Source organism: Mizuhopecten yessoensis, unplaced genomic scaffold, assembly GCF_002113885.1.
Source record: "Mizuhopecten yessoensis strain PY_sf001 unplaced genomic scaffold, ASM211388v2 scaffold9301, whole genome shotgun sequence".
Classification (NCBI taxonomy): Eukaryota; Metazoa; Mollusca; class Bivalvia; order Pectinida; family Pectinidae; genus Mizuhopecten; species Mizuhopecten yessoensis.
Genome location: NW_018407979.1, coordinates 816,538 through 841,811, shown reverse-complemented (window position 1 = coordinate 841,811; position 25,274 = coordinate 816,538). Strand labels below are relative to the sequence as shown.

The following is a 25,274-nucleotide window of genomic DNA, read 5'->3' as shown; positions in this document are numbered from 1 at the left end:
ACATTGAATGATATTTTGGGAATGAAAAGTTAGAAGAAAACAAATTAGTTACATTAATTTCACAGTTTTCTATCTAATACATGTTTCTTAATATTTGCAGATCTGCTGAGGACGTGAATGTCTATTTGCAGGCAAGTGATTGCTTGGACGACTCAGAGGAGAAACGAGCTTCTCTTCTTGACGAGAAAACACCCCTATAGTGCAAACGATTTGCATCAATGAGTGAATATCTATATCTTCTTTACGCAACTTCAATTTTTTTATCTAAAATGGGATGAAAAAAGAAAAAAACACATATGGTGCTGTGGTTAAAAGACATTTTAAAAAGTAACGTATTTCCGTTTTCATTTCTCGACTTATCTATATCGATGATATGTTCCAGTAAACACTTTGTATGATATGACAATATTTAAGCATTTAACTGCTTTTAGTTGGCATTCAAAGGCAATATGAATGTCAACTGGACAAATGAAAATTGCCTATGAATGCAGCATAAAAATCGTTCAATATCTATATTTACCATGTTTGGTATTTGTTCATATCATAAAAAATAAATTACACTTATTATTATTTAACATTTAGTGCAAGTAATGTTTGCGTCGTGTATGTTTGATCAATAAATAGAACAGCCATCGCCTAGGAGGGTCAGTGGTATCAAACGTATTAATTATGACGTCATTATAATGAAATCGTCAACAATAGGTCCATGCCATTCATTGCCTATAAGAATGCAAACTGAATTTGGTAGGGTAATATAGTGGCAATGCTATACGATTGTAAATATTTCATCATCGATATCGCTGTTCGTCCAACATGAACTTTGATTTTATTGTTTTGCTCAACTACATTGATGTCACTCTATTTCCATTTTACATTGTATATTACTAATGTATAAAGGTCGATGATGTGGCTTCCGACATTCCAAAGGAAGCAATAGTACGGTCTCAGGTAATGTATTAATCTCGACTGCTGGATATGATAATATAAAAATATTCAGATTTCCGTTCATCTTCATTTTGTCATAAAAAATTGATTGTAAGCAACATTATCCAGAGAAACGACATAATATTACAGTTTATATTGATATATTCTATGTCTTATTTTAATTTTTATCCTTCATTAATCATTTTTTTTTTATCACTTATTGATTTATCTATAGAATGATCTGAGCGAGTCTTCTGGCTGAAAACATTATAGACTTGCTCAAGTCCACGGACAGGAAATTAATCCCAAAGACTAAAAAAGTCTAAGATAGGAAATAATAATAATGATAATAATAATGAGTCGAGGTTCTAATATACGGGTCATAGGTCGTCTTAAAGCGGTTCTCAAATTATTATCCATATACATTGGTAACTATTCAAGAAATTCCGTCCTCACATAGATCTTATCATGTTATGGAATGGACGGCGTGCGCATATTTCTTATCATTAATAATCTACAAAGCAGATCCAATTATTAAGATTTGTTTGGGGATCATCAGAAGCCTTGTTCAAAAGGAGACTAGCTTTATCAGTGATTAGCGCAAACTTTAATTTTCGTGTTTCTTTAAAACAGAACCATTGAACAAGTTACAACTTTACAGATATCAAATATTTAGTAGTGTCAATTTACATACACTATTGAGTGATTTTACCGTGTGTATTGATGGAAATAATAAAGGTCGACATATGTTGTTAAACATCGATTAAGCTAACCAGCTTTTGAACAACTGGGCCCTGAGAGGTATAATACAGTAAATCAAATAAGAGGTTCGGAATTAGAAATTTTGCAAACAATTACACAAATGGGAAACAAACAAAACGGAGTTATAATTCAATGTTGTACCCCAGCACTATTTTATGTAGGAGAATGTATCTGTTTTGACCAAGTGTTTTGTACATCGTCGCAGTGTAGCTATCATTGAACCATGAAACAAAATGATTACCATATCGATGAGAGATTGAAAACAAAATTATTAAACTTTCCATACGTAAAATTGAAGGATGTGGTTTTCATCAGTTCTACTGGTTTTTTTTTTACACGGTGCAATTGTATTTTAAAATAAACAATACGGATTAAACTTCTAATACTTGTGTGTTTTTTTATATCAACAGTACGAGATTTAAGTGATTGATGCTTCTACTTCTGTTCGCTCTCGAAGAAAACATCCACAAGTAACTGCAACAGAATGTGTTTTTTTATGTTACGTCGATCAAATTCAAAATACGGTAGGAGGTGGGAAAATTTACCGGAGTGTATCGTAGAGGAATGAAAAACTGACTTTAGTGGACCTTTAGCATAAAACTGTGAAGAAAAGATAAATTTAATATGATATAAGCATTGCTTATTTTTTTCAATAATTATTAATCAAATTATTACAGCTTACATAAGTTACTTTTGTTAGCTCGGATGTTAGCGCGAGAAGGCCACCCGACCACAAATAAATTTGAATATATATGTATATATAAATTTATCACGCTTTTAGAAAATAACTAGAAAATATAATGACATGCTTAATAATCTACTTGTGGTTGATAGGACAACATCATCATAGCTGTAAATATTGTATATTTAATCATATCTTGTGTCTTGACCATATGTAAGATGAGCTTCATGCTCAATATGTTATCAAGAATAAATAAAGCCTTAATTAGTATTATTATATATGTTAGCGAATGTTCCAATATAGAAATACAGATCAATGTCTGGATGAACGAAACGTAATGTCTTATTGCAGATTGTCTTTTAATATAGATTCGGTTTATTATGTTAATCAGTACAATGGGGAGACAGACGAAGTAGTCTTGTAACCCAACCGGTCTCGTGGTTAAGCATTCTGCAAACAATAGCAACCTATCTATCTATAATTGTTGATGTAATCTAAATGAAACTATTCAAATTCGTCTAAGGTTTTAAATGGTATACGTGTATATGCAAAACATCTCTTAACGTGTTAATTATTTAGAATTGAATTAAAATCATCGATCAATTTATTGTTTTGCGAAAACAAAACAACCAAACAAAAAGCAAAACAAAACAAAGACAAAACAAGCGAATTACAAAAAAAGTTTGTATTTATTGCATATTGTTACGTGCCTACATTACTAAGTTATTTATAGACTTGCACAAGCCTTTCTCGTGAGCATATTTCGTAAGTAGGTAAGTTCAGGTACAGTAATAGTGCGATCCGTTCCTATTGCACGTGCCGTTGAAGCAAGGATTTGCGAGACAGGCATCAACTGATTAAACGCAAAAAGAGGTGAAATAGGTACGAAATTATGTCATTGAAAGATCCGCATGGAGAATTAAACTATTGTTATCTATTAAACAATAAATTCAAGGATTTGTTATATCCAGCCAAGCTATGGAGAATTAACATATCATCATCGAGAATAAGATATGATACCCAGGTGCATGACAGAGGTGCTTAGATGAACACATGACTGATCCAAGAAATAAGGGACAAAAATGCTTTTTTGTTACCTCTTGCGTACACATAGTTATATGGTCATTAAGAAAAGTATCATCTTTAAATGTCAGTCTCCAGATATCTGCATACTTCAACATGGGAATGATTATTTCAATCTCAAAACCTGTTTCTAATAACTGTACATACATGTTTGAATTACCATCTTGCCATGTCTGACAACAATGCCCGTGTATCTCCATTTTCAATCAGAAATACCTATACTCATGGAGACTTTCTATCCCTTATGTTAGATTCCACGTTGCCCAACCGTACCTTTCGCACATGTCAAACAGTAATACCCGTATACAAATAACCACGCAAACATTTCCCACTCCGCAACTCTGCAAATGCCCGTATCACATCTACAAGCCACATCAATATTGTTTATTTGAGTGTCATATATCACAACTCCATTAACACAAATATATAGTCACATGGCATAAAAACAAACAGTTACATTACATGAATCATTATTTTATATATATAATATTGTTAAAACAGCAATGATATGTAATTTATAAATAAATTGATCTGAATCATATATACATATGGTCGATTACAATCCCTACATGTACATGAGCGACCGTAATAACCGTATGTATATATGCATATGGTCATTTATAATCCCTACATGTACGATCGTAATACCTGTATACACTTTTAAATATGGACACGTACCATCCCTACATGTGCGACCATAATACCCGTATGTACATATAAATATAAACACTTACCATCCCTACATATACGATCGTAATACCCGTATGTACATATAAACATGGGAATTTTCCATTCGTACATGTGCGACCATAATACCCGTATGTATATATAAGTATGGACACTTACCATCCCTAAACATGCAACCATATTACCCGTATGTACATGTACATATTGACACTTACCATCCCTACATATGCAACCGCAATACCCGTATGTACATATAAATATAGACACTTACCATCCCTACACATGCAACCGCAATACCCGTATGTACATATAAATATAGACACTTACCATCCTCACACATGCGACCGTAATACCCGTATGTACATACAAATATAGACACTTACCATCCCTACACATGCAACCGCAATACCTGTATGTACATATACATATAGACATTTACCATCCCTACACATGTGACCGTAATACCCGTATGTACATATAAATATAGACACTTACCATCCCTACACATGCGACCGTAATACCCGTATGTACATATGCACGTGAAGTCGGTGTCGGTGAACTGACAGGTGGCACCATTCTGACACGGCTGGTCGTAACACATTGTGTCTGTAATACAAGACTTCACTGAGAAAATGTTACAACTCTATGCTAACAAGAACTCAAGTTTTAGAATACTTTTCAATTCAGACCGTTTGAATTTTTCGTAGAAATCCAATGCAATCTGGAACTGAAAGAGTAGATTATAAAATATGAAGGAAAGTTGTACGTTCAAACGTTTTGCTGATAACGATTACGGAAAGTTTGCAAAAAATGAGCACACAAAAGAAGTAACATAACATTAATGTATATAAGAGTAAACAATTTGCTCTAAACACATATCTTTCGTTATCAGATCAGATCATTTTCGTTAAGAAAGAGTTCGTACTTTGCTGACAATTCTTGCCCGTGAAACGATTTGTGCAGTAACAGCTGTATTCAGATCCGTCACTGAAGCAGCTCCCGTCGTTCAGGCATGGATTGGAGGAACACACGTCAACTTCAAAAGGAGTAAAAACATACTATATATCAACAATAATTCTTTGCAAAACAAATAAAACCTTATGGGAAAATATTTCAAATTAGTAAACCAAATATTGCAAGATGTTGAAACTATCCAATTCTATCTATTCTGCTGTACTCGATTCTGTGGTATTTAGACACTACCTTGTTCGCATCGCTCTCCGTAAAACCCTGCTGCACATGAGCATGTCGCACGTGGCCCGGCGACAACACAGGTTCCACCATTCAAACAAGGGAAGTTGAAACATGGGGTCTCTGTTATCAAAAATATATATACTTCAGTAACATTGCTGATATAGGCATTATTGAAGTAGATGTTAATGAATTCCTAGTCAAGACAATGCAACCGTTTTCAATATAAGTATTTTACCGTCCGTTTCTTGAAAGGCTAAAGTAAAGAAAACGCATAACAAATATTGGAGTCATTTGTTAAATAGTGTTATTCCTGCAGTATTTATAATTTCGAAGGGTTCCACAAATACATTCGATTGAAATCATTAATGCACGTACTTTGCTCGCAGTTTCTCCCGGTAAATCGGTTTCCCTCTCTGCACTCACACATGTAGTCAGACCCCACTCTGTTACAAGTCGCTCCATTTACACAGGGATTGGAGGCACACGTATCTACTGAAGAGCAACAGGAAGACCTTTTAATTCCATTGATCCTCAGTTTGCATATCTGTTCTGCACTCTTAAAATATAACATCATGGCGAAGATTATGAACGCGCTATCTTCACGACCATAAACATGAACATATTTGATGTCTTTGAGGAAGGTCAAAGGAATCGCGCGGCAGCGTTACGGTTTAATTGACAGCCTTTGAATGTATCTATAATGACGGTGTAATCTTCACTGATTAGCAATCAGCCTAGCGATTGGTTCAGGATTTTTATACATGAAGCAAAGTAAGTTGCTTACCGCGAGTCTTCGATTTGTCATGTCATATTCCGTGGTGTAGCGAAAGTATGCGTAACCAGAACGAATACCTTTGATTTCGAAGGTGCATGATGACAAGTACATGTATTATTTTGACGCAATTTATTCTTTAGCTGGTAATTTTTTTAGGTAAAATATTTGTGGATTGGATTCTTGTTGGTGATTATGTTTGTATTTTCATGGGTATTCAGTGGTATACAGTGAACGAATATTTATAGGTGAAAATCGAAAAGTCATTAACCATATTAACAGCCTATAAGTCGCTGCCACGATGTATTTGTAAACAAACGACAACTTTGTACTATCTTAAACGCAGTTACCTATACAGTGCTATACATAGATCACACAATCATTCGTGTATTTGAAGTTTGTCAAGCAGTATCATAAGACGGTACAAAATTGTAATAAGCTAGAAGGAATCTTTGAAGGTTTGTTTTATCCAGTTATCACGTCCCGAAAACAAACATCCCTAATTCCATATTTAACTTGTAACCAGCTCACTTGATTTTATCTCATGACATTTTTCCAAAGGGCAATATTTCTACACACATCAAATATGACGTTTTTCTGGTGGAATATATTTGCATAGATACACATTTTTCCAAAACATGAGTTAGTCTATTGACTTTTTGATTCGTCGATAAACAATGGAGTGTCTCGAAAAGTTCACCATGAATTATTCAAAACATCAAAATGGCGTTTGGTACTTTAACTAGTTGGTGTTCGGATAGTCACCTACCTACTGTCCCGGTATTACAGGTAGGTCCAGAAAATCCAAGTGCACAGATGCATACGTACGATGACCCACTGACCTCCTGACAGGTAGCGCCGTGTTGACATGGGCTGTTGCTGCAGGGTGACACTAAAACGATGTTAATTGTATATCATTGTTAGTCATGGTATTCGATTATCAGTATTTATCTTAAACAGTTTTGTAAAAATAATCCAGCATAGTTTAAAATACAATACGTTTTGGAGGTATGAAAAAAACAAGCTTAGCAATTAAATCAATCCCTCTCCCTAATATAAATAATTATAAATTGTGTTCACTAAATTAATATATAACATGCATTTTATCAAACATCTATCAAGAATTACATTTTTCTGATCACTTTCCATGATTTTTACTTGAAACAATCAGACGAGAAAACCAAGGAACAATTATAAAATATCAAATGGAGCCATAATTTAAATATTGTCAACTTTGCAGAAGCGTATACACCGTATCCATACAAATTGTAAATATACATGTATATTATTACATAATTTTATTCAATTTATTCCCACAAGCAAAATCCAATTAATACCTATTAATATATTGACGACCATCGGGCCAGATATACATCATTGCTACCGGGTCATGTGACCTTATTCATGTATTTTGTTATGGTGAGGTAAGTCACATTACCTCGAAGATCTCCTTGACAATGTAGATCGGCTAGTATATGTATATATTAATAACTATATCCTTGTATAATGTTTCTACAGTAAACTCGTGGTAGGTCACACATCTCCTTGACAGTGTAGCCCTACCGGTAGATAGTCATAACTGTATCATTGTTGATACAGTATCAATGCAGCTCTGATTGTATATGTATATTGTAATACCTATGTCATTGTATATTGTTTCTACATTAAACTCGTGGTAATTTACACATCTCCTTGACAATGTAGCCCTACCGATAGATAAGCATAACTGTATCATTGTATAATGTTTCTACAGTAAACTCGTGGTAGGTCACACATCTCCTTGACATTGTAGCCCTGCCGGTAGATAATCATTACCATATAATTGTATACTGTGTCTACAGTGAACTCGTGGTAAGTTACACATCTCCTTGACAGTGTAGCCCTACCGGTAGATAGTCATAACTATATCATTGTATAATGTTTCTACAGTAAACTCGTGGTAAGTTACACATGTCCTTGACATTGTAGCCCTACCGATAGATAAGCATAACTATATCATTGTATAATGTTTCTACAGTAAACTCAAGGTAAGTTACACATATTATTGACAGTGTAGCCCTACCGGTAGATAGTCATAACTATATCATTGTATAATGTTTCTACAGTGAACTCGTGGTAAGTCACACATATCCTTGACAGTGTAGCCCTACCGGTAGATAGTCATAACCATATCATTGTATAATGTTTCAACAGTGAACTCGTGGTAAGTTACACATCTCCTTGAAAATGTAACCCTACCGGTAGATAGTCATAACCATATCATTGCATAATGTTTCAACAGTGAACTCGTGGTAAGTTACACATCTCCTTGACAATGTAACCCTACCGGTAGATAGTCATAACCATATCATTGTATACTCTTTTTTTACAATGAACTCGTGGTAAGTTACACATCTCCTTGACAATATAACCCTACCGGTAGATAGTCATAACTGTATCATTGTTTAATGTTTTTCCCTCACTCACTGTAAGCCGCACATATCCTTGATAAAACACCTTACCGGTACTTGAATACCGTGAAAACTGTTTTAGCGTATAATGGTTTCTACAGATAATTCGGGTGAGTTACACATCTCTTTGACAAGGCAACCCTACCGGTAAATAGTGATAACTGTATCATTATATGAAAGTTTCGTCTTCATTCGCTGGAAGTCAATCATGTTCTTTATTATGTAACTCTTCATATACATAAGTAGTAATAACTGTATCAATGTAACACTGTTTTTACTTCTTTTGCGGTAAGTCGCATTTATTTATTACAAGGAACCCTACATGTATATATATATAGTGATAAGCGTATCAGTATAAAAACAGGTCCTCAACAGTTCATTTGCAGTAAGTAACAAACATTACTCACTGTTTACATACATATAGAAGTCCTGCAGCAAACTCTACGTCATCACATACCTTCCTTGCAGTGCGTCCCTGTGAAGTGAGTTCCACAATAACAACTGTAATTTGGTCCGTCCCTTAAACAGGTTCCGCCGTTAGAACAAGGATTGGAAACGCAGGTATCAACTGGATCAAACAATATGAATTTAGGAAAACATGTAAATACACAAGAAAAGCAAAGTGGTACAGGTAAGTATTTACGATATCCTATCACATACACCGTTGCACCTTCGGAGTTTTGAAATTAAGCTCTGTCATTCTTTGTGGTTATTTTTCTATGCTTCAAGTAAAACTGGAACAAAATCGCAGAATTAACAAAAATAATAATAAAAGGTAAACATCAACAAATATAAACTAACACAAAATTAAACTTTAAAGTCTACTGAGCAAATGACTGACAGCAGCCTACAAAGTTGTAAGTAGTATGGGTAGCGAGTGTGACTTACTGTCTGCACAGTTCTGACCGTAGAATCCTGACGGACATACACACGTGTAGGCTGTTCCCCGAATCTGACATGTACCTCCATTTTGGCATGGATTACCAAAACAAGGAGTTTCTGTTATGATGGTGGGACATATATATATATAGATCAAACAAAACAGACAAGTTTTATATTTCATTAAATTTGCGCAACACTATAAAAACCAGCACGACGATTTTTATTGAATTACTATAGAAGTTGTACAGTGTACGTACATCTATACATGTATCCATGTACAGTTTTCTGACAAAGTACTAATGTGTCAGTATTCACTTTCCCGTTAAGTGTGAAATAATGCACAGGCAAAATTTCTTCATTTCAATTCAGGTCAAATTCATGTTGATTGCAGGTCAAATTTTCAGGTCAATAAAGGAATAGATCTATAAAGATGAAATCTTGACCTCAAATTGACCTAAATTTTACATCAAACAATTATTGAGGTCAATTTCAGGTCAGTTATTGTTTTACCTGAAGAAATTTGGTCCGTGTTTGACCTTATAGATCAAAGGTTGGATGGAGGAATGGGAACGGATGCAAGATGAGTATATCAGTGGGTGGTACAAAAATGTTTTTTATAGGGAAGTTTGGTGGATTGAATTGAATAAAATATTGATGGTTAAAGATAAAATGATTCAAATGTTTACTTTCTTGACAATCCTTCCCCATCAGCTGGTTTGTACACGAGCACGTGTAATCAGATCCGCTCCTGACACACATACCACCGTTTATACAAGGATGGGAAAGACAGGCATCAACTGTGTATATACACAATAAGTAAGCAATGAATAAGTAATTAAATAATTAATCAGAATTAAATCTATCAATGTTTTAATCACTAGTGAGTTTTCTTAATCTCCAACGTAGTTCAAAGAATCATTGTGCTAAGGAATCGTACAAATAATCAGATGAATTAAAAAAAAAAAAATCTTTTTCCATCAAATGAATTACCGTTATCACAAATCTTTCCGTAGAAACCGGTTGCACAATAGCATATGAACTCGGTTCCTGTCGAATGGCATGATGCGCCGTTTCTACAGGGGGATCCATAGCAAGCTGTTCCTGTAATTGAATAACGAACATGATATCAGCGGGGTACAAAACAAACATAAGTAGTAGCATTGCGTCAACAACCAATGTCAAGCTTAAGCATTCAAGATAGGAAAACAAGGCCACGACGTGAGTCAACGGAATAAGAAGAACATTAAGCGCAATAAGAATTTAAAGAGATATTCTTTTAAAGACTCAATGCAAACAATGATTTCAAACACCTATCCTAGGGAACAACATCCTCTTCTCAGTCTCATACTACTAACACAATACGTTCTCAACCAAAATAGTCATGGCGAAGCAACAGGAAGTAGGAAAACTATTGATGTCAAAGGGGAATCAAAGAAACAGATATATGAATATACAAAAAAACTGATAATGTGTATGCTTATATAGACGCCCCAGTTATGATACGCTTTCGTATCAACGTGGAATTGGTAACAGTCATACCGATGCAATGCTGATGTGATACGCTAACATTCTCTTACTTTGCTGACAATTCTTGCCCGTGAACTGGTTTGTACATAAACACATGTAGTTCGACCCGTCATTTGAGCACACTCCTCCGTTCACACAAGGATTCGACAGGCACCCGTTAACTGTAGAAAAACACAGATAGGTTTTTAAAAGCGTGCATGCAACATTGTCTATTAAAAGAGGTATTTTTGTGTGATATATTCCCAGTTTTACTACATTATTTATGGCTTCAGCACCACGATGAAGATTCGTTCAGTTTTCTATTAAAGTTAAAATGATAACAAGTGAGAAAAGTACAAACAAACATTATTATTTTTCCTGTTTTCAAAGACTTTTGTTCCTTTTACAAAGGCTAGCAATTGTAAGTACATGTATTTGCTGTACAAAATTCTTATCTCAATGTCTGGTCGAGTGCCTACACTGTACCGTGTGAGTTCACTTGTTGTTGTCAGTCTATACCCTCAGTAAAATGCTCACCCCTTTGTTGTGAGCACATACCCTATAGACAATTCCAACCCGGATGTTTTGTGCACTCATGTGCTGCACCAGTGGTGCATTTTACCTTTGACTGTCGCACAAGGTTATCACCATTGGTTTGATAATGGAGTTATCGCCCTTGCATAAATATAATTTCGCCTTGGTTCGTGCGATTTCTTGTGGTATAGAGACCCACACAATGTAAATGTTGTTTATGACTGCTGGATTATATATTTCGAACATCTATGTTATACCTATCTGTATTTTTCTGGTTTAGCTGTATTAACAATTTGTTAATAAAAGCGCTAGCACAATTTCGTTTTTTTTTCCTAAAACGAAAGTAGTCTCATGTAAAAGTAAGAAGTCTTTTACAAATATCTTGTGGTAGTTTTTGAGGTTGTTCAATACACAGAATTGTATATATCTTATGTTTATTTGTGCAGACCGTCAATTTATGTCAGGGTTTCATCACTAGTCAAGTACTCAATTGAAAGTTGTGTTTCAAGTGTGAGAACTTGGTACATGTACTAGCCAGTAATATGGTTTGGATTGTTTCTTTAGATATAATGTGAAGGAATTGAATGCATTTTAAATTGAACGATGATATTATCGTTATACCTGTATTAGCAGTCAATCTGAATAGTGGTCTCTTTATTTTTGTTTTTCAGCTTTAACAATATATAACTTGGATGTTACAACGGACTCGGTCTTTGTATGTGGCAGAACAACTCACTCTATGCACAGTTCCTTCACCTTTACTTCGAGTTTTCGAGTATAAAACTTTACATAGGTCCTTTCGGGATATTGTGAGTTGATGTGCCCATAATATGTACAATTTGTAAAAACAGCTTTGAAATAACCTAAACCGTTTAGGGTGCATCGTGCACTGCTGTGAATATGAACACCTATATGTGCATAGTTACTCTACGCGATTCTTTGAACCTACCTTGTTCACAATTCCTGCCCGCGGTGTTATGGGGACAGACACAGCTGTAGTTATCTCCCTGTCTGGTACAGGTACCGCCATTCCGACAAGGATTGTTCAAACAACCATCAACTTTATGGTAACAAATGTAGGTAAATTAATTAGGCTCCAATTAAATTACAAACTATGGACGTTCATAAATGAATACCAAACAGCTTCCAATAACCTTACGGACATGGGACACAGTGAATCGATATAGCGTCAGGTTACACAAATATGACGATTAAAACAAGATGCAATTGGAAATTAAATGTCGCATGGCGTTATGGAATAAAATCTGATCGAAAAAACCAAGACGTAGTCGGCTGATGCCCTGGGTTGAGGGATATAAGAACACAAAGCCAATATATGCATCCCAATATAAAGCCGACGAGACAGCAACCATATTGGCCATCGAGTAACTACTTATATGACGATTTAACTGGATCTTACTGTTAGAAATAAAGAAGGTGTGAAATAAAGAAATGCGACAATTGTATTAGATAAATCTATCAACTACCTTATTAAGACTCACCATCTGCACAGTTCTGTCCGTAAAAACCCGACTTGCATATACAAGTGTAGGCTGTACCGACGACTCGACACGTCGCCCCATTCATACAAGGTGGCCCATAGCACGGTGTTTCTGTAAAAAGGTCAGGACATTTCTCATATTTCTCCTTTGTCTATTTCAACTCGTTAATTATATGTATCTTCCAATCACAGTTAAGAAATACAGAAAACATTTTGTTGAGAAATTATCTTTATGAAGTTAATTGAACATAAAAACTAGGGCTGAAATGTGTGTGCCAGTAATATTTTTAAAACAGTTGTGGTACAACAGCTCTCTAAAATGTATCTATATATACATCTATGACAACATTAAATTTTAGCCTCATTTGATTAATCTGTTCAATTCGATTTAAAAACAAAAAAGTCCTTTTTTGAATTATGTGCTACAAGTAATGTCGAAATATGATGATTAAGTTGACATTTGTTAGATGTGATGAAAATGCATCAAAAGGACAGAAGTCAGTTTTAAAAGGGGTTTGATATGAAAATTTCGAATGTGAAATTTATTAATAACGATTTGGGTTAAATTTCCGTACTTTGCTCGCAATGTTTGCCTGTGAATTGGACTGAACACGAACAGCTGTAGGACGACCCAACACGGTTACACCTCCCGTCATTGACACAAGGTCTAGATAAACACGCATCCGCTGTCAGTAAACAAACATCTTAAATAAAAAATCATTTAAAAGAACACAACTTAATAAACAAAGTCAATATTTAAGTATCTAAAAGAAGTATTGATGAAAAATGCAAATGACCCTATTACAAAACTGCAACCATGACGAGATTATTTCAGCTTAAATGTGTAACTACAGGTATGAAATCATAATTTATTTTGAAAAACATTCTTTCATTCTCATTTATGACAATAACAATAATATTTTATTTGATCGAAAAGATATATTAAATTACACCAACCATTCCTTCTTTATATATTCAAATATTGAAAGTATTTTTGTATTTATAAATGCATTTACATGCCAAAAATTCTGCTTTATTGATTCGAGATTGCCATATTTTCCTAAAATAATTGTAATTAAAGTGTCACACAAGCATAAAACTAGATACATGTACCTCTAGTCAAAATTAATGAGTGGATATTTATCTCCAAATTACCGTATTCACAGTTCTGTCCATAGTACCCGGATGCACATTGGCATGTGTAAGAGTGGCCTATCGTTCTGCACGTGCCGCGGTTCTTGCATGGTAACGCTAGACAAGCGTTAGCTTTTGAAAAGAAAAATATATTCACTTACAATAACATTGTATCATTATGAAAACAGAAGAGAAGAATACGAACACAACAGCATATAGTTCGTTATAATGACCCCCGTCTCACTGCTTGCAAAACACCAATAAATTCCATTATATTTATTTTTTATTTTTAACGATAAAAAAAAAAGAAACCTCCAAATAATTTCATTTTTGAATATCTGTAGAGGGGCTGGGAGTAGGGTTATCATACCGGAGCAGGCAGTGGTGTGATGAGCTGGACACGGGTTGGACATGTAACAGGTGTAGCCACTAGAACAATGGACGGACCTACATCTAGTCTCGCGTACCGTCTCCGAGTACGTCTGATGACAAACAATACAACCTTATCATATACATGACTACCAATATTCATCGCAAATTATTATGTAGTTACACGATCTGCTGTATGTCGTTGGTTGTATGTTACGTAAGTTGCGGCATATGTTCAGCCACTGCAAATACGTTTATGTCGCTGCTGTTTAGGGCCATACAAAACAAACTAAAATTGATCTGCTGCCCCTATTGCAACACTCGAGACTTTAATTTTTTCATTTTCTATTCACCGACATCTCAATTAGCACCTGTTTCCATAGGACCTTTGCACGAGGACACTAAAACAAAAACAAAAACAAAAACTCGTTCAAATATTTCAAATATTCGGAATCAGTTCTTATCCAGTCCGCCAGCTTGATAATCATACACCAGAAAGTCCGCAAACTATTTTAGAGAATATTAAACTGCAAAACAAAATATCATAACAACTCAATAATGGATTACAATGTAAACTAGGGGGAAATATGAACAAGAGAAACATAACAAAGAGGTCAATAAGATAGTGCGAGAGTAAAATGATCAGGTGTACCAGAAGGTTAGGTGTCTACATCGACAACCACCGCTTTGGTACTCCAGATCGAATCCAAGTATAGACATAATCTCAGCGGGAGAATCGGAATAAGGACAAAGAGCCTAAGAATAATCAAAAACATCAAAGCAGTATTATGGTATAACCCTTGTTCATAATGGAATATTGTATGAAATACAGGTAGCCGGAAAGCCCGCTCTGTCACCTTTGTAAAATTCACTCGGTAGGTACACTATTTTATGTTGTAAACGTAATTAATTGACAGCATTGATGCGGTTGTGATGTCTATATACACCGTAGTGTAGTACTTACGTAACATTCTGTTTTGTGAGATTCACAGTAATATTCATTGGAGTTACAACTATACAAACTCCTTCTGTCCAAAGTGTTCACGTGTCTTTGCAGGAAGCTGTAAGCTTGCGTCCTTGCTAAAAATGGTGATCTTCGTTTGTCATTTTCGTAGGAACTGCACACTATAAAACATATTAAAATAAATAGTTGGCTTTCCTATCTTTCATGGTTTTGTTTTGTTTTGTTTTGATGTATACAGTTAGTCTGTAGTTTTGTTAACATTAAATTCTAACAGTACATGTACCATGGCAGTTTTATCTGCGTCTTCTATTGTTGATGTTTTTATAAAACAGAATCAAAAAGATGTACACGTACTTTGCAAATATAGAATTAAACTAAAAATGAAAGTTAAAGAAAGTCATTTTGAATATTTGAAAAACATAATATATTTTTTTTAACATTTTGCTAAGCAACAAATAACCAAATTGATTTGCACTAAGATGTATAGTGGATTATCATCTATATACAACTTTATACCACTTACCGGTAGCATGATACATTCATCATCATGGGTTATCATGAACATCTTGAGAAAAGATTTTTTGTTTGTTTTTTAAAACGTCTCCGCGCGCCAGGTAACTAGAAATAGTATCCACAAAAACGTGATACGCGGAAGATTTTTTTTTGTCATAAACAATGTTTAAATAAATGGGGAAATAATGTAAATATAATATCATTTTAAACGTAAATGTACATTTGGAGAAGCAGTGATGATAATATTGATTTAAAAACATCTTTCTGCTAAGTTAAAAGGTTCATGGTATTTCTCCGCTAAAATCTATTTATTAACGTTCGTCATAGACCAAGGAGCTCGATGATCATTGAGCCTAGAAGTCATTTAAAAGATAAGATATTTAGTAGACTTTTTATGAATTGCACAGGTATACGATAGTCGTATATAGATGTTAAACAGCTTATCACACACTGTTGTAAGGTTTTGTCATTCGAACAATTTTCTCAACCCTTGCACGTTGATGAAATGTCGAGTCCCCCAGCGCTGGCCTCTCAATTTATATATGTGCCGGCGATGAGAAAATTGTGCTCACGACAAACCCTTAAAACAAAGCGCGATAGTCTACAAATATCATTTAAAAAATATAATAGGAAATGCATTTATAAAGATATCATCACAGCCACCATACATCGAAAAATATATATACCACAACAACAAACAGGGGAAAAGCATAGAACAACACTAAGACACAAGAACAAACAGGGACAAAGCATAGAACAACACTAAGACACAAAAACAACAAATTACATATATAACAAAGCATCATCCCATTGAATATATACCACAACAACAAACAGGGACAAAGCATAGAACAACTCTAAGACACAAGAACAACAACTTAGAACATATATAACAAAGCATCATCACATAGAATATATTCCACAACAACAAACAGGGACAAAGCATAGAAAAACCCTAAGACACAAGAACAAACAGGGACAAAGCATGGAACAACACTAAGACACAAAAACAACATCTTATAACATATATAACAAAGCATCATCCCATTGAGTATATACTACACCAACAAACAGGGACGAAGCATAGAACAACACTAAGACACAAGAACAAACAGGGACAAAGCATAGAACAACACTAAGACACAAAAACAACAACTTATAACATATATAACAAAGCATCATCACATTGAATATATACCACAACAACAAACAGGGACAAAGCATAGAACAACACTAAGACACAAGAACAACAACTTAGTACATATATAACAAAGCATCATCCCATTGAATATATACCACAACAACAAACAGGGACAAAGCATAGAACAACACTAAGACACAAGAACAAACAGGGACAAAGCATAGAACAACACTAAGACACAAAAACAACAACTTATTACATATATAACAAAGCATCATCACATTGAATATATACCGCGACAACAAACAGGGACAAAGCATAGAACAACACTAAGACACAAGCACAACAACGTATTACATATATAACAAAGCATCATCAATTTGAATATGTACCACAGCAATAACTCACAAAGGTTTCATACATAGATACACTACGATGTCAAACCTCGATAACATACACTTCCGGGTCAACATACAAAGAAAAATAATAGGTATCGCACAGTCAATAAACCGGACAACATATGTTTATACACTTCAGTGTAAACACATGGATATCGGACAGCGTCAACAAAAACCTACAAAATCGCGACTCGGGAACAGAAGAAAAACCGAAAACAAAATTAGCATGAATCCCTAAAATTATCTAAATTCTTGAAGGGAACCAAATACATTGATGGCGATTCTGTCATTGCGATCATTGATGATATTGGTAAAAAACAACTTACATTCAACAGATAGAAGCAGCATACAGTAGCGCAGTAAAGGACACATTGCACCAAACCTAATAAAAGAAGACAAATAATGATGTTAGAGCTGCACTTTTAGTAAGAACGCTAATGTATCTACACTTACGTAATTTGATGTTTGAATCTGTTATCAGAAATTTGTATTTATCAAATTTCCCTAAAATCTTTCTATTTATTTCCTGACCGATTTCATTATGACGAGACTATAACAGTTAACGGAATATATTTCGGGTCATTCGAGTGTTCCTACATTTTCCACCTCAGTAGAGTCGATCATCGGATAAGTAGAATATTTGCATTGGTCCCGACGACTTCGACTTATCCGCGTTTAATAAGACGTCTCTTGATTAATCATCATCTTGCTTTGTCACCTCCGGCTTATATGCCTTATTATGTGATTTTATGTCATGTATGTCATTTGTAATGAGATTTAAAGAACTTCGAACTTAAAAATCCTTGTTTTTACAGCTTAACGAACAAAACGACTGCAACTGTAAACCAACTCGAAATATTGTTGTGTCAAGGTAGATTGCGTCTCTCCTGCACCGCATCATAGAGAAACAAGGCTTGACATTTCTCAATAGGAAAACCATGTACAAATGTAAAGACTTCCAGAAGAACCACTTAACCAACTGTCGATATATCCACCCATATGCATAATACTGGCAATATATTCAGAATTTTCTTTATAGTGTTACACGGTAGAGTTTGTAGATTTTTTAAAACCGTTAAAAGGTTAAGTTTTAGTCAAATCACACAAGACCGTTGGTTTTTGTGAAACTTTTTCTTCTGCATGTGTATTAATACCTGCGAAAACGTCGATAAAGTACGTTGATTTGTATGGTCATCCAACAAGTCATTATTCCTCTCTCTTAATAGATGCTGAAAATATTCAGTGTTTTAAATGTTGACCCTTAGATTATTTGGCAGCGAACAGGATCGATTTTTGGTGTTGCCTAAACTAAAAACATTACGTCAAAATTATTATCTAAAACAGTTTTATTATTATTTATTCTGTCCTACTGAATGGGATGAGTCAAATGTATTTCAGGACATTTCATTTTTGCATTTATTTAGGTCTAAAAGCAGACGTAGTGATATTAAGAAGGAGACTGTTACATTTTCTATTCGCTATTTGTATTACCATTCATCATCTGAATATGTATATATATGTGAAGAGGCTTAAATGGCTTTGAAACGAATTGATAATATCATTTAAAAAACCGAGAAACATTTAAACTATATCTCTTTACAAGCCAACTCAACTTCATTCAGGTAAGCATGTCCCTGTGATATTTGCTTGTTGCCAAAACTATATTCAAATTACCGCAATTTGCAAAAAGCATATCTTTCATTTTGTATTTTAGCCCACGCTCCACAATAAAAACAATAAGCATACATATAGTGTTTATCACAGTGTTTCGACTGATATTCTCACTATGTTCATTTTAATTGGGTATTAGCAGTTGTAAAATCGTCTAAAACAACGTGATTAATGTAGAAGAAACTAAATGTGTCAATCCAATATGTTTGCTTAATTGAAAATAGACTTTAGCCCAATCTATCAGCTAGTATATAACTGATGTAATTAATTACCACAGGTGGTAAAGCCCATTCCCCTAGTACAGAGGTGATCACTACAACATAACATTAGACAATGAATCCATCTAGATTCAGGTAAAATCAAAAATATTTGATCTTTGACCATAGACCTGACTAGAAACTGCCTAACCTATACATCAGGGGTGATTCATTCCCCATCGTTTAGGATAGTTAATTAAGTGTTAACTGGGCAACTGATACGTAAACCTATATTTACAGCCTTTACTGTAAATGGGAAGCTATAGAAAACCTTCATATAACTATTTAATCCATAAGTAGTTAAGGTACAAAATCCAAAACCTTGACATAGATTCATTACGGACAGAGAATACAATGTGTTGCCCCGGCAACTAGAGGAACTCTCTTTCATCCGCAACAAAGTAACCAAACTAATATGTAACACTATTTCTCATATTAAGTTTTATCAAATCTGTTCTCGTTAAGATACTGACCTTACAGTTTAGTGGTCTTGTCGTAGGAAAGTTAATGTCGTGTCCTGTTTATTCGACAGTGCCGTCTTATCTATACTGACTAGGTAATTCCTTTCCATTATCACATTATCTAAAGGCGGAAGAACATTTCAAGAAGGTCACTACAGACATAAGTAGGATCAAAGCTTGATTTTAAAAAAGTGACGATCATAAGTGCTCTTTAATTGTTTATAGAGGAAGTGCAACTCTATTCTCTTTGATTCTTTTTCAGTATATGACGATTACAGATCTGTATTTCGACTTTGTACGCGTGATTTTGATGCTTAGATATTGCTCTCTTAGTATAAAATGTATAGCACACATATTGGCGGTTTGTTTTCATGTAACGTAGGTTCGAACAAAAGAACACACACGCCGTTCCAGTTAAATGTTACACTGTATTTGTTCTCTGCCGAGATATGCAATATGCAATAACTAAACATACATAATTACTCACACATCGCTCACACAACGAAATGAATTATATACGATGATAAAATATGATGAATGATTATAATGTTTGAAATTGGATCCTTTCTTACCTACTTACACACTTACCAGGAACCACCGGAGTAAGGATTGACTGCTCTCGATGGTTCCGTGTGTTACCGTCGAGAGGTAAAGTCAGAGTGAAGTAGGGAGACGGCGGTGACTGGGATATGGACGGTTGATCTGTATGCACGTGAACATACATACATTCCTTAACGCTGGCATTACGCGTGATGATTAGAATTATGTATTTGAACAACTAAATGAGTGATGCTCCCTTTATTATCAATGAAACGTCAGCTGGTATTTCGCTTATTTTGGCAAGCAACTTGCTCAGTCATAAATTGCTCTCTTATGCATTGCTTAGATACCTGTGAATATACAGCCATTACAAGATATCTTATTCTTAACATACATGTAGCTTAATAAGTTATTAAGGCATGTTTTACTATCACCAGTTGGTTTCCTGACGTTTTCTGATAAACGTCTAGCCGGATACTTCTGAAACTTCATTAGAGCATTGGTAGGCCGTTTAATTTTTCGATCAATCAAGACCGAAATAGCCTATAAATGACACATTAATGGATGAACGCCAAGGTGATGTCATTGGTCCCTGTCCCCCCCCCCCCCCCCCCCCCCCCCTTCTAACTTAGGGCTTTATAGCAATGCAAATTCTTCCCAACGCATCATTTGTGACTACAGAGGTAGTTTTGGGATTTATGTACAGTTTGATGGTTCCCTTAAAATTTAAAACTTGTTAAGGGTTAGTTTGATTATACAGTGTATGTTGGAGAAGAATAAGCAAAATTATAACATTTTTACAAAGGAGGAAATAGACTGTTTCTGTTAATGGAATTAAAGTGATACTGTGAAGGATATCGATGACGTTTGGCAGACTAGAACAGCATTTTCTATTCACCATTTCTCAAAGCCCTGGTATTCTGTAGGGAATCCTGTCAAAAAGCAGGTAAAACAGCAGAGAAATAAGATAAAATAGCAGTTTGTACCAGATCTACATTTTATTGCGTTTAAATTTTGGTATATTTGTTCACAAGCTAACTATAATGATGAAATTAAAAAAAAAAAAATCTATAGTATATTATTACCTAATTTGAGTGTAATGTATGAACAACACAAAAAGAATATTTAAACTAATTAGAATAATCTTTGGATAAAAACGGACATTCAATGTTTAACAGATAAAATATTCACAGCATTGTACATGTACCAGTAATGTCTGGTATCATTAAAAAAATATTTACACGGGTCCTTGGACATCTGGTAATTGTCATACTTTTTAATGTTACAGGAGACATGTTGACGTGCGCGAAAAGACAACAAAGAGAAATAAGATTCTATTCATTTAATTGCAATAAAAGGCAGAACGCTAAATGAAATGGATACCCTAAGTCCTTATACTTGCACATACTTGAAAGTGTAAGATAGAGTTAATATTTCTTTACACTTAATGGTATTTTACCAGCATCATAATGACGAAGATAACATGTCGTGATGACTGCGTCATTTTGACATGATAATCAGTATTTGTTTTAAACTCCTTTTATTCATACACGTCATACGTGGGAGCAGTTTAAAATGTCCAAGGGAAGCATCGGGCTGCATATTTTCCAACTTTGAACAAATACAATGAATTATAAATAAGCAGCGGCACGGTTTCTAGACCCCCTATGATCCTATACTCGATAATTGTATCCAAATATTTGGTTCATCTGATGAAAAAATTTGAGTGCAAAAAAAAACACTTTTTATTCATACACGTTATATAAGCGAAGCGAAGCCTGCTTCATTACCGTAGTATGTGATGTCTAGTTATAACTAATGTTTTGTTTAAAAAAAACTCAGATACTGAACTCAAGAACATGAACAAGCAAAGAAATTAGTTTCAAAAATGTGCCTCCTGTGAGAGGATATGTATATATTACATATATACTTATTTAGATTATACATGATGTATCTGGGAAGACATAAACAATTGTGCAACAGAAGATGCATACACTGGAGACAAAGGGAAGTACTATACGCGTTTGTCTATTTTCACTGTATTTTTACGCATTCAAACAATTTGACTGCTGCGCCCGCCGATACAGTAGTTTATATGATAAATGTTTTATGTGCGGTTAAACGAACTGAATAAGAATATACGTTGCCTTTACCGGACCTGTCATGTTGTTTTGACCGATTCAATAGACAAAGGCTGTGACTATCCCAAGTTTAGAACATTTGATTGTTATCACGTGATGCATTTTGTATGATGTTAATTTTTATGTCTCGCCCATATGCGTAATCTTGACATTATGAAAACCATTTAAGCTACTTTCAGATATTAAAGTAATTGGTCATTGTATACATTTAGATTTTATTTTCTATGTTACATTTTGTTATAATGAGATCAAATGTATATATAAAAGAACATCTGCGTATGTACAGATACTTATCATGATGCTATATTAGTATGAAATGAGGATCTGCCAACAATCAAGCAATATGTTACGCAACAATCCATTCGAATTGATATGTCTCGCCTGTGCCCAGCTTTGACATTTAATGCACATAACAATTCAACTAACTTAAATGCAAACTCCTTGATGTTGATCGAGATGCTGACAAAGCCAATGGACCATAAAAGGTAGGCCGCATCCAGCTTTTGATGCATGGGATGAGATGTACTACCTAAGATGCTATGGTCCAAGTTTGGTTGGTTTATCACTTACACTTTCAGAGAAACTAACTTCAACAAAAAAACTTAATGTTGATGAAGATTCTGACAAAGTCAATGGACCACGAATGGTAGGCCGCATCCAACATGTGATGCATGGGTTAAGATGTATCACCTGCGAAACATCTATGGTCCTATTTTGGTTGGACTAGCACTAATTCTTTCAGTAAAACTAATTTAAACACAAAAACTTAATTTTGTCGTCGCCAACGAACGTGATCTGAACGTAATTAAAAGTATGCTTCTTTACAGCTAATACAAAGATTAATTTGGAACATATAGTATGTTGCCTTTCAAAAAAATGGTCTATGTGTAAGCTTGCTTAGTTTGTGTTGCGAGATGAATATTAATGATGGGGCCAATATATTTTACATGCTTGAAAATTATTTGAAGAACTAAGTTTACCCGTTAATTCAAAAAGTCTTCTACGGAATTCATCCACATCTTAATATTCACATCCTAATGATAAAAGAAAGTCTTTCAAAATACATTGGCCCTTTATGGAAGCTGTCGTATTTTAACTTTATTGAAACATTTAGATAGCCAGTTACTACATGCTGAGTTGGATCTAACCTGTTTGGAAATCTATAACAAAAAACATGCCTATGCTATCCTGGATGTTTCTAGTGGTGACAATGATACTTGTTAAATTATTTTAGTCCATATCTTTCATATACCTATGTGGATGTTAAAGTAACAGAAGTCAATATTTGTTTCTATATCCCTGCAAGGGGTCAATTCCGGACCTCTGGCTTACTAGTCGGAAGGTATGCTCAATAAGCCTATGCGAATTCTCCCACATGAAAGTCGGTAGGAAGCAGGTTTCGACCGGACTGAAGCAACATTTTAACAGCTACATCCAAATCATGATAACTGTAGAAAACAAAAACACAAATTGAATATATTCTTATTATTTCGCACAGTTGTACTCAGCTTTGCATCGTTTGCACCTCTCTACCTTTCAAATGGCTGATCTATTTTGAAATATTTAATGCGAAAAAAGATCAAAACAGTTTTTAGTGATGCTATATAATGCAAATAATCATCATAACAATCTAAATGATAAGGCTAAAATATCTTCATTTTCCAAATTTAGTTTTAATGTAGAAAATTGAAATGTGACAGTTGGTAGCGATTGACAACAGCCTGTTGGCAAAATGTCTATAAATTCGTGGTAAACTTGCATTCATCACATCTTCACCGAGAGATCTCCAATATTGTTGTTTCATACAAAATACCAAACAACATTGTATCTGATACTTCCATTGAGATGAATTCATGCCTACTTCTGCTGCTGCTTGTGACGATTCCANACTTCCACTGAGATGAATTCATGCCTACTTCTGCTGCTGCTTGTGACGATTCCACTTGTCACCAATGGTCAAACGCCAGGTTTGTATTTATATTTGTCTACATTTTAAGCTGATGAATTATTTATGGGCAAGTCTGATAGAAAATACAACAATTAGCAGGAATTATCATTAAAACAAATGTCTGTAAAATTCTATATATATTTGTAATCAAGTCTTTTCGTAAAGGGAAGTAAAACTCTATTTAGTACTTTGTTTGTATGAGAAAAATGAAATAACACGAGGCTAAATGTAGTTTGTTTGTAATATTGAGGTATCTAAGAATAAACATGGACAAATACATTAAATGAGAAAACAATTAATATTCTGGTGGGATGGAGTTTATCCATATATGTACTTGTACCTTGTAAAATATATATATAGATATAGGTTACACAACGAGTGGTTGTTGTATATTGTATTTCTTTTACTCGAGTTAGTTATTTTTAAAAAGTTACAAAAACACGAGCTATTAGCGAGTGTTTTTTGTAACTTTTGAAAAATAATTAACGAGAGTGAAAGAAATACCATATACAACAACCACGAGTTTGTGTGATCTGTTTCTACCACAATAAAAATAAATATTCCGAGGAAACATTGACATGTTCTGTATGCATATATATATATGGGTTTGTTTACAATATCAGATTGTATTTCTTTCTTTCTCTTTAAAGCTCGTGTTTTTTGTAACTTTTGAAAAATAACTAACTCGAGTGAAAGAAATACCATATACAACAACCACTCGTTGTGTAACCTGTTTCTACCACAAAAAAAATATTCCATA

General features: G+C 34.4%; 2 protein-coding genes across 2 annotated transcripts in view; one reads left to right on the top strand and one right to left on the bottom strand.

The window, feature by feature from the left end:
* The window catches only part of LOC110457738 (organic cation transporter protein-like), a 30,115-nt gene extending 27,988 nt beyond the window's left edge, over nucleotides 1–2,127 (top strand). The window contains exon 11 of the mRNA XM_021509122.1: nucleotides 101–2,127. Coding sequence (XP_021364797.1) covers nucleotides 101–200 — 100 coding nt within the window. The 3' untranslated portion in view covers nucleotides 201–2,127. The remainder of the gene's footprint in view (nucleotides 1–100) is intronic.
* A 928-nt stretch (nucleotides 2,128–3,055) lies between these two features.
* On the bottom strand, nucleotides 3,056–24,476 carry LOC110457736 (adhesive plaque matrix protein 2-like). The gene is made up of 19 exons (XM_021509121.1): nucleotides 24,428–24,476; nucleotides 20,474–20,587; nucleotides 15,445–15,605; nucleotides 14,482–14,593; nucleotides 14,133–14,243; nucleotides 13,553–13,663; nucleotides 12,979–13,089; nucleotides 12,426–12,536; nucleotides 11,014–11,124; nucleotides 10,427–10,537; nucleotides 10,123–10,233; nucleotides 9,443–9,553; nucleotides 9,012–9,122; nucleotides 6,874–6,996; nucleotides 5,708–5,824; nucleotides 5,342–5,452; nucleotides 5,064–5,174; nucleotides 4,634–4,744; nucleotides 3,056–3,221 (listed from the first exon to the last, which is right to left on the bottom strand). Exons 1-19 carry the CDS (start codon nucleotides 24,474–24,476, stop codon nucleotides 3,148–3,150), a joined length of 2,082 nt encoding a protein of 693 aa, XP_021364796.1. The 3' UTR covers nucleotides 3,056–3,147.
* Between the last annotated feature and the right edge of the window lie 798 nt (nucleotides 24,477–25,274).